At 43.5% G+C, this 11,085-nt stretch overlaps 1 protein-coding gene across 1 annotated transcript in view; it reads left to right on the top strand.

Annotated features, from left to right (window-relative positions):
* The first annotated feature begins 5,433 nt into the window (after positions 1-5,433).
* Positions 5,434-11,085, top strand: part of LOC104548963 (double-headed protease inhibitor, submandibular gland-like) — a 6,359-nt gene continuing 707 nt past the window's right edge. The window contains exons 1-5 of the mRNA XM_010195144.1: positions 5,434-5,469; positions 8,784-8,908; positions 9,168-9,213; positions 10,120-10,247; positions 10,388-10,433. Of these exons, the coding sequence (XP_010193446.1) occupies positions 5,434-5,469; positions 8,784-8,908; positions 9,168-9,213; positions 10,120-10,247; positions 10,388-10,433 (381 nt within the window). The remainder of the gene's footprint in view (positions 5,470-8,783; positions 8,909-9,167; positions 9,214-10,119; positions 10,248-10,387; positions 10,434-11,085) is intronic.

Below are 11,085 nucleotides of genomic sequence, written 5' to 3'. Positions count from 1 at the left end.
ACAGCAAGGCTTACCTCTATCGAGATTGCCACCCCAACAAAAGACCGGGAAAGTTTCTTCAGAATAAGGGCGGATCAGCCAAATACAAATGTGCACAAACACACACATGCACACGCGCAAACATACGCGCGTACATATAAGCATGGTTACCAGCTGAGGGCACAATTAAAGCTACGTTTACTGAGCAAAACACAGGCTCAGCTGCACGCAGACGCTTCAGCCACCATGAAGACTACAGTGGTGTTGCTGCTGTTTGCCGCAGCCCTTTGCTGCACCTCAGGTGAGTAGCTTTGCTGTCTCCTGCTCCGCCTTTGAGTAAGCGCTGGCTGTTTTTAAAACCACAAAAACATCCTCAGACTGGAAAGAACTTCATTCTACAAGGACTTATTTACTCCTAGAAAGATAGTGTTGAAAAGACTTGACATCAAAGACTATCACTTATGGGGTAATATTTTAGCAACAGAACTGAGTGGGTAAGAACAACTGTGGGAACAGCTCTACTCTCAGCGTTAGTTTATGCATAATGAAAGAAGTGACACGTACGTGGTACAACCCGGAGACTCAGACATCCAGTATTTAACCTCTGAAATGTTGCAGAAACACAAATTATTTTACTGAATGAAAGCGAACATTTCTTGTAGGCATCTTGAACTGAGATGTAATTTGAGAGCCTGCACAGTTGTAGAAGCTTTATAAAAGTTACATCTCACTAAATACTCCTTTTATTTAAGAACTATTGTGCCAATGCATTTAAGACGCAGTCTCTGTGTACTTGCCAGCTTTATGACCCTGTTTGCCTCGATAGCTTGCTTAGCTTGGAGTACGTGTCCTGCTCCATCCTGTGAACCATGGAAAATGTCCTTCTCTTCTTTCATTTTGCACACTCTTTTCCATCTTGGCTGTAACCCCCATTTTAAAAAAATATACTACACAATCAACACTGTAAGTATAGAATATGGAACAAAAATTTTCCTTTTGTCTAATAAGTAATTTGCTAACAATCGATGAATTGAAAGTTGCATATTCAGGGCATGCATTCACAGATTTTTAACTCTAACAGAACCTATGAATTGCATTTGTATCATATTTTCTTTTTTTCTTCTTTTTTTTGCAGCTATTGATATACAGGTAAGGGACAGATCTTTCTATTTTCCAACATTTCTTAAAGCAGTTTCTGTAGAAATCCTTACTAATCACATTGTGATCGAGCATTTGAAAATCCTGAGTCATCCAGCTGTCTGAACAATATTTGCCACAGATAGTATTGGGTGAAATTACCATTTTCATCTGATGATGGTTTCAACAAGTCATGCAGTGTTCAGTTAGTGTCCAAGTTATTGTCAAAGTCCCTGCAGCAGCATTTGTGACAGTTACACAGGCTCTCCATTGCTGGAGGCAATGTGCTACTGTTCTGTCCCAAGGCTTTTTCTCAGCATCTGCTTCTGGTCAGTACTGGGCTGGGGGCTCAGGGTGTGTGTGGGTCTCCTAATGTTACCTTTCTTACATATCTGCTGTTGAGAGCTTTTTTGTGAACATACATTGCATCTACCTGCAGGACTACTGCGGTGACATAACACGACCTGCACTTCCAATGTGTACTATGGAGTACGTCCCACACTGCGGGTCCAATGGCCAAACATATAGCAATCAATGCATGTTCTGCAATGCAGTCCGGTATGTATAAAACAAATTTATTCACTATATAAAATAAATCACTAACTAAATGGTGAACTAACTTAGCCTAAACTAAATAATCAGCCTTGGAGACTGGTTGAAGAAGTAAAGTTCTTTTATTTTATGTTTGTCTGTTCTCTTACTAGCAAGAGTCAGTTTTTTATTGAGAGAATTTGTGAGGAATTCCTTTGTTTTAGATATAAAGAAGTAACATTTAGTAGAGTTCTTCATTTCCTTGTCAAGTAATTTGCTGAAGAGCTTTCTTCCAGCAATAAGGTTTCCTACAGGCTATTTCTTTCTTTAAATTAAGTCTTTGAATGTTAGTAATAAGAGGAAATAGCAGGAATCGTGTTTAGAAGTTTTATGTTCAAGATCCTCTATGATATAACCTTCACCAGAGGGGGACACAAACAGTAAAAGCCCAGATGTTCTGTCTTTGAGGTAATGATTTCTTTCTCTACAGGCTCAGCCGTGGGACCCTTCACTTGAAACACCTTGGAGAATGTTAACTTCTTGACAGGCTTCAGCTCAGAAAGATGACCCCTCCCTCGTGATGGTCTCCATAGGAGATGCTCCCCTAAAGCCTTGCCCTGAACCCTGAAAGCTCCTGATGAAACTGGAAACCTCTGCTTAATTAAAAAAGCCATCAGCATTTATGTCTTGCTTTAATAATATGTCTCATTCTGTTTTTACCTAAGATGGTGCATGGTTACATCACTGCAAAATCCCGGGGTGTGGGTATTAACGGGCAAATTACAGGGAGAAGGAATACATTGTTCTGATCTACAAAGAAATAAACATTGACCGCAGAGGCAGTGGGCAGATCTTGAGGGCATCTGCCTTCATCCAGCTTTCCAAAAGAAAATCAGAGTTGGAGATGCATCCTGGTGCAATAGTCCCATTGATTTATTCCACTAAGGGCACCCTAAACAGACACTGCCTCTTCAACCATTGCTCTCAAATTCCTGCCGCCTCACCCCTACATTACTGCTTGGGATACTCTGGCAGAATGAAGAGGTCCCAAGGAAACCTGAACATACATATAAATAGAGACAGTCCCAGTCCCAAAAATTGTTACAGTTAGGAGTGTTTTGTAGCTCTCTGCAAAAGCCATGGGGGCACAGAGTGCTGGCAGCAAGAGCTGCTCACCCCCGTTTCGGTTTCCAGGGTCAGCCCCAATTTCTTACGGCTGCAAGAGAAGTGGTGAAGAAGCACAGTTCCCGGCTGCATCCCTTCCCCTTGCAAGCAGGGTTGGAAACACACCTTTATGTGAAAGAAGTGCTTTTGCAATCTGCTCTGCCTCCCAGAGCGACAGGACAGGGTGTTTTCTCCGGGCAGGCAGATACCTGGCTGCCCACATTTGTGTTTGCAGCATTCACCGCCGTGGGGTGTTGCAGAAAACCAGTGGGCAGCCAGTCCTGACAGAGCTGGTATTGGGAGGACTGCTAGCAATCGCTGCCGCGGCCCGTTTCTGCACCTCGCCCACCACTTAGCTGCTGCTTGTAGGTAATTACGTCGATTGGCGCTTGTAGAGGATCCTTTGAGATTCTTCGGCCTCTGGAAATCTCAGCTGATGAAAGGAAGGGCTCAGAGTCATAACGCTAATTTATTATTCATTAACAGCGAAGCGCTGGCAGTGTGGCGTGCAGTGCAGGCAGCAGTCTCACAGTCAAATAGTTAATGATCTTAAGTGACAATCTGTCACTTTCCAGAGGCTGGAGAGAGCAGCCCTCTGAAGGGAGACAATTTCTTTCCAAAAGACATGACTCTCTGCAACCATTTAGTGCCAAGTGCCTTCCCGGGGCTGGAATGTCCCTCCTTGTGAGGGGGAGGTCTGCGTGCGGGAAGGCATTTCAGTGTCAGATGCAATTTCTTAGGACCAAGACAAATTGAGGCTCTGGGAGGTGGTGCTGGGAGTGCGTGGCTCGGGGGATCCATGCTCCTTCCTGTCCCACTCCACTGAGCGAGGGAGTCAGGGGTAAGAGGACACCAGCTCCAGCTTCTTTCCTGGGGACCAGCGAAGAGGATGAGGATGGCCCCCAGAAACCATGGTGCCTTGGAGACAAGTGGAGCTCCCGATCGTGGTCCCAGTGGTCCTCAGAGAGCATCTTCAGGGGCCATGTCTGCTAAACAGGAAAATGGACCAGGCAATTGAGGGGAAACTGTGAGTAGAAATTAAAGGGGGAACAATTCCTCCACTCTGATGCAGATTTATGCAGTATTACTCAGGAGTAATCGAGGGCAGAGCAGGACCCCAGCTCCTTGCCCTAAGGGGGCAGCTCCTTAGGATGGAGAGGAAAACAGTTCTCTTTTATGGGCACCTCGTTGGAAATAATTTTTTTGTTGCTGCTCAATAAAATCCTACCACAACAACACAAAATCCTCTCACCATTACTAATCTAACTCTCCCTCCAGGAAATTCAAGGCAGGAAACATTGTCTGCCTGCCAAGGTATTTTATGGTACAATTCTTTAAGCAGTACCTCAGCACTTTATGTTATTATCTGATGTTTGTGAATTTAGGAAATGCCATTCAATTACCCCACAACCTGATTAACACATTGCATGTAGTTATTTTATTCTGCTCTATTTTATATCAATGCTCCTATTTTAGTGTATTGTTCTACTTTTTGCTGGCCAAAATATACCTCAGGCCAGTCTAGACCTTTCTGTTAATGCAGTTTCTCTCTGAGGATTCATTCGGGATAAACTGTTTGTTACTGTGTTCTTTCTTGATGCGGAGAAAAATAAAATGATGTTTTAAAAGAAAATTGCTTGGAGACGTCGTTTTTGAGGGCTGGCTGTGTCAGAGCTATTGCAGCGAGGCAGAGCTGAGATTTGCTGAGGGATTGGGATGTGCGAGGCCCAATCCTCAGCCTTTTGCTGTTAGTATGCAGCTTCCAGACAGTCAAATTATTCCAGACACCCTTGCCTGTGATATAATCTGTGCTTAAAAGACTGGAGATATGCAGGCAGCAATCAGATATCTGAACTACAAGGAGAAATATTAGATGAGTGCGGCTTAGAGCAGGGGCTTTGCTTGCTGTAAATTGAATTCCTGTTCTCATAGAAGATCCAGTTCTGCCCCCGTGTGCAGTTGTCTGGGAACAGCAGCCTGGTTTGTGAGCTCTTGCAGGGCGCCGCATCGCTGGTCAACCGCAAAGAAATGTGCTGTGCATTTGCCTCTGCAGCAGCACAGACTGGAGCACAACACCGCTTTGCTCTTGATTACGGTGCGATGCGTGACAGCAGGATACAGGAGCAAAGAAGATGACACTGCTGCTGGAGTGACAGCATAAGGTCTCACAAGCACACATCCACCTTTTTCTTTTCCCCAAAAAATTAAGAAATGTAATTTCTCATTGTAGCCAGATGAAGTCTGTGACACGTTTTAAACTAAAGCAGGGAATGCAAATGAAGAATTTTTTAGGTCGTGGTAGATTATGGATTGACTTGAGATAGGGAATCTCAAGACCAGAGGAAAAGATTCCCGGGAAAAAGTTGCTGCTGTGGGAAGAAAGATTGCTGAATCAGAAACTGAGTAGAAATTCCAGTTATTGCAAATTTACCTTAATGCAATAGTATCCATCATATGACTACCGATGTTTATCCCATCTGTGTGGCCATAACCTGCTTGAACGTTTGCCCTCTAAGAACTCTTAATAGCAGGAAGTTTTATTTCAGCTTTTCTATGGATCTCACATATGTAGAAACATTAAAATAATCCTGTGCCCAAAGTCGCTTTACTGAGCCCACCACCATGATACTCTTGAATATCGCCGAGGGGTTTTGGCAGGTGAGTTCACTTTGCCTTTCCCATTCGCAACATGTGTATGACATTCCCCAAAGCTCACTCCTCCAAATGCATGGAGACAGTTGTTTTTGACTGTTCCTAATGCCTGATTTCAACCCATCTGCTGCCTCACAATTACTTCTGGCCCGTTCCCTCTGTTTCTTATTAATGGAGCTCCTGTGCAAGCCCACATCACACCCAGCCTAGCAGCCCTCGCTGCCCTGCCCTGGCTGCTACCAATTATCTCCCATCCTTTCTTATAGACCCTGTAGCAAAGCTCTTTCCTTGCTTCTCTTCTCCCTGCTGTGCTGTGCTGTGGCAGGGATTACTGCAGCAAAAGAGCTGCTTTTGGAGCAGTCCTGGTTGTCTACCCAGACCTCAGAAGCAGCAGAGGGGGATCTCCCCAGTGGATCTAATTAGTTAAAGGGTAGGTGTTGGCCCAGCGCTAGAATGATGCCGCTCCCTAGCAAATACCCGGCTATTCACAACAGCTCTGAGCACCCAGCGTGATTTCAGCCTGGCAAGAGCAGCAGCACAGCTTCTCGTAACTGGGGATGTCAGACCTGGAGGCAGGTATGGAGAAGCTCAGGTCTCAGGGCTGGAGAAGAGACAGACTACGTTCATGTAGCCTTGCTAACCACCGCAGAGCCAGCAAGTGCCATCTCCACTAGCGGCTGGTGCAAGTTCTGAGGAAGCTTTGTTTTTCAGGCTTAGGCATTCTTGCCCCTGGAGAATAATCAATATTAATGCTTCCGTGACTGCTGCTTCCCTTCCAAATATGCTCACAATCAGTTGAAGGAATCTGAAAGTCAAGTCACTCAGGATGCTAAGAATACAACAGAAACAGCTTTCAAAGGAACCCTTCAACTTCTGATATTTGTGAATGAGATCCAAAGAGCATTACTCATTTATTTTTCAGGAAAATGATTTCGATGATACGAACAGGCCAAATCCTGCAATCTGTATTCTGTGGTACAGTTCCCTTACACTTTCTGCTATATTTCTATGATTTATCTGCCGGTGCCACGATTTGAACATCTCCCAGGATAATAAGAAAAACAATTCTAATTTTCTATTTAAATTGCAGGCTGCCTTTAAGCCACATGTCTGATTCAAGCTTTTTCTAAAGCACAAACATGTCCCAGCCCTTACTTCCTTCCGTGACGACCTTAAATCAAAAATGTATTATTTTATGCAATATTCCTTATTTGTTTTTCCATACACTTGCGATAGAGTTGAACCACTTAACAGAGCCTAGCACATTATTCTTCACTTATCTTCCTTAAAACACAAGTTTCAGCTGACACTCTAATTTTAATGCCGTGTAATAGAGGGGGAAGGGGGGAGCCAAAGGACCCAGCTTCTTTTTGCAGCTGCTGCAAGTTGTTTTTGAATGTCTTTGGTATCAAGAAGCCCATGTTACCTGCACAGAACATCACTTACTTGCCATTAAGAGGAAACATTATCCCAGTCCAGATTTAAGGCTACTTATTCTCATCATTTCTTAATCAGACTCATGCTCATTGCCAGTAGATGAATAATGCTTGCTCCTACATAGAAATGACTTTATAAACTTCTGAAGTTTTAGGTGATGCTTTCCTGTTGTGGTGGTTGTTTCCTTCCTGTTAGTGAGAAATCCATTGCACCAGGAGAGAGTGTGGTGAGATTCATCAAGCCCTCAGCATCTTTAACATATGCTGATCCCTGTCAAACCCTACATTTTATGTCTGTAAAAGCTTGGAGTGTCCCACTCTGATGTACCATGCACATCTCCTGTGCCCTAATACCATCTAGTGTATGCAATACGGTGTGCACTTTTAGCAAATGGCTTTTTTTGCTTTACCAACTTCCATATTTAATTTCACAACATCCACTATTGAGACAGTGCTCTTGTTTGGGAAGTACAAATCACTCATTGTACAGCAGGGCACCTTTGTTAACAAGCTGGGTGTAGCTCACATTTTTGTTTAATTCTTCTGGGCATCTCTGTAACAAACAAGTATTCTTTAGAGCTCAACTCAATAATCGATACAATTTTCTTCGTTTACAGAGCAAATAATTACTTTATGGGATGACTTCACAACGTCAGGGAGATTCGTATATATAGAGCAGAGAGAGGAGGCTGAGAACCATCTCCTGAACTCAGCAGTGGCAGATCTGCAAGTAACAGACTGCACAACCATCTCCACTATGAAGACCACAAGGAGAGTTGCCCTTCTTGGGCTTATGCTTCTCAGCTGCCTTTCTGGTAAGTTCTTCTTGTTGCAGTCTGTGCTACCTTTAGTCTGCATGAACCGTTGCCTTTACATATACATCTTAAAGGAGACTTCAGCCTTTCAGAGAAATGATAATTTAATAACATGCGAACTCTCTTTTAATGGACTTTATCCTTGTGCAGATAAATACTATAGGTCAGTAGGAGGCTTTTGTCTGATTTAAACTTACAAGGCTTAGTGGGGATAACAGTGCTGCAAAAGGAGAAAAGCTTATGTCCTGTTTCTTCTTTAATGAGTCAAAAGTTCTGTTTTCACAAATAATTCATTTAACAAAAAAATAGCATATAAATTCTTGTTTACTTGCAGTAGATAAAACAATTGGGAAAACAATCACTTTTCAGTAATAAGAAAGAGTATTTGTTTACTTTATTGGCAAACTGATGATTCAGGGAATTTTGGTCAAGGACACTGTACAGGTTTTATATTTTATAATTTCTGTTTTTATTGTAGAAATTGCTTTTGCTCAACGACTGGTGAGTAGCAGACCTTCTTTGTCATTTAGTCTTGATTTCTAAGTCTAGATGAATAATTCATACCCATACTGTATCCCAAGGAAGGCTTGAAGGAGACAAAAAAGGAGAGTGAGAAAGATAGGAAGAGGGAAAAGCACCTCTAAGTATTATACCAGCTCTTTTCCCCAAAATAAGAAAGTACCTTTGTCAGAGAGAGATAACTTACCACGTTGATGATAAAAAGACACCGATTAGTAATGTAGAGTGAGAGTCAGTACAGCACTGAGTGCCAGCAGAAAATCTATACAACTATTGAATAACTGCCTAAATATCTCCCCTGTCTTGATTCCCCAAGGAATGATAATTTTTGCCCGCAGTTCTTGCCAAAAGTACTGAAAGTCTTAATAGCAAAAAGGTGCTTTTCCGTGTTGTTAGAAACACAGAATATTTTGTTGTCTGTCATCTTCACCATGAAGAAACAATAGAGAAAATCAAATGACCAACAGCAGCCTTCCAACGCAGCAAAAACATGATTAACACAAGCACACCCTTCTCAGTGCTTGGAGACATCACGAGTCCTCTCTCACAGGCCTCCTGCAGCGTGTACCAGCTGTCGGGAAAAACACAGCTTGCCTGTCCCCGCAACTACGAGCCTGTCTGCGGGACCGACAACGTGACCTACCCCAACGAGTGCTCCCTCTGCAGAGAGTTCTTGTGAGTTCGGGGGTGCTCCAGTACCCACAGCAGCAGTTCAAGGAGCAGACAAAAGCTTTTGGGGTTGTGACTAATTGCGGGGTGGACAAGACTTTTCATAAGTTTCTGTCTTCCCTAATACCCGGGATCTTCCATGTCAAAGCTCCTGAATCTCATTAATTACTGGGGCTTTAGGAGCGGAGACACTTAATGAGGGAGATGACTCCATGGTATCAAGAGATTAATAATCCTTCCTTTCCTCCTCTCGCTCTCCCTCTAGCCGCAACCGAGCCATTGACAAGAAGCACGATGGAAGATGTGTTAAGGTAAGGTCTGGGGTGGATTCCTTCTGCTGCTGCCATGCTGAGCAGCGGTGGGTGAAACGATGGCAGAGAGCTGGACAGAAACCTCACTCAGGATTAACTCTGTGTTAAAACCACACAATTTCAGGCTGTTAGAAATGGAATGAAAATAAAGAATTTCGGATTTGCAAGAATTTCTGTTAAATTTTTTTTGACCAGTTAAAATCAATGAGGTTTAAAATGCTATCTTGTATAAAACAGTAGACATAATGGAAACTTTTGATCTCAGTAGTGCTTCAGCATTATCAAAACACTTCTCTTTGGGCTTAGACTTAGAAGCTTGTTGAAGCTAAGAAATTCCCAGAGGAAGTTTGGATTTTGACTGAATCGTAATTTTATAACAGAAAAAACAGTTCTATAAGAACATTTATCATAAAGTTTGTTTATCAATATGTAGAGCTGCTGCGGAGAAGTATTTCTATTTTTAGTTTAGAGAAAGGAAAGAAACACTCTGGCTGTGCAATTTAGCATGATACGACGACTTCCATTTTGGTACACTCAGAGTAATTGCAGAAACACCGAGGTGAGCGTAAAATCCATTTTCAATTGGTGTTGGCATTTTGCAGCAAAAGTCGCTGCTGCATAAGGCATTTTAGGCAAAAATCCTTCACAGTAGTGTTCATGGTGAAAATGCCCAAGACGATAGGGATGAAGCCCATTTCAGAACAGGAAAAAACATACTCCAGGATCATGCTGTACCCGCAATCAGGATTTCAACTGTTTGTGCTGCTCCAACCCCACCATGCTGGGACTGGAAGCTCCTCTCCCCTTACAGCTCTGGTTGGAGGGGAGATGTCTCTTACGCTTTGCTCCATCAGGACTGATGCAAAGGTGAGCAGGGATTAAAACATTGTTCTGTGACCGTTTCAGCTCGACTGTACTGGCTACCTGAGATCAGGCAGCGGTAGTGCCATCCCCTGCACCCTGGAGTACATGCCCATCTGCGGCACCAACGGCATCACCTACAGAAACAAGTGTAACTTCTGCACGGCTGTGGCGTAAGTGGAGGGGCTGGGTCACAAGAGGCGTTTCTGCACCAGGAGGTGCTTGTGTTGGTTCTCAGAGCATAACGTGGTAGTTTGACTCATGAGGTGGCTGCACTGTGCTCATTCATTCTCAACTCACTTTCTTCCCAAAGGAACGGACTGGACATAAACCTGCGCAATATGGGAGAATGCTTCCAGGTACAGCACTGCAAGCTGCTCTTAACTACTGTTGCAATACATCTTACAAGACAAGTTCACTGAATTGTAGCTAAATGGTAGAAAAGCCTGCGCTGTCCTAGTGCATTTGGCCTGGAAATAGGATTTGAGGAAAACAGTTAAAGTATGCCAGGGACAAAGGGTACTGAACTAAATCCATGCCTGAGATATGCAGTCCCCTCTTGATCTGGGAATACAGAGTGAGTGTGTGTTGAGATGTCCAGTTACTGGGAAAGGGCTGAGCAAGAGAAGCTGTCTCATCCTTCCTGTGGGAGAGTGGGAGGGTAATATGCTCTCAGAGGGGCCATATGCTCTCACAACCATTAGTAGTAGTGATTCCTCAGGTGGGAACACTTCCTACAGGCCTTCCACACTTGCCTCCTTGGCTTGGCCAGCCAGTGGGAGGGCCAGCCTGGAAATACCAGCACAGTAATTTCACTATGTATAATAGTATTCACTATGTGTTGTAGTATTTATTGGTTTTTTTGCCCTCGGCCTTCTTCCCACTTCAGGCTGCTTCAGGCAAGTGCTTTCTCTGCCTTTGAGTTTGCAGAGTCGCTAGAATAACAGAGCCCTGCACCTGAAAAGTGCTTTTATGCTTTGCCATGTCATAAACATTAAATAACCAAAAGGC

Source organism: Mesitornis unicolor, unplaced genomic scaffold (genome assembly GCF_000695765.1).
Source record: "Mesitornis unicolor isolate BGI_N332 unplaced genomic scaffold, ASM69576v1 scaffold4302, whole genome shotgun sequence".
Lineage (NCBI taxonomy): Eukaryota > Metazoa > Chordata > Aves > Mesitornithiformes > Mesitornithidae > Mesitornis > Mesitornis unicolor.
Note: the sequence above shows the minus strand (reverse complement) of the source record. Positions and strands in the feature narration are given on the sequence as shown.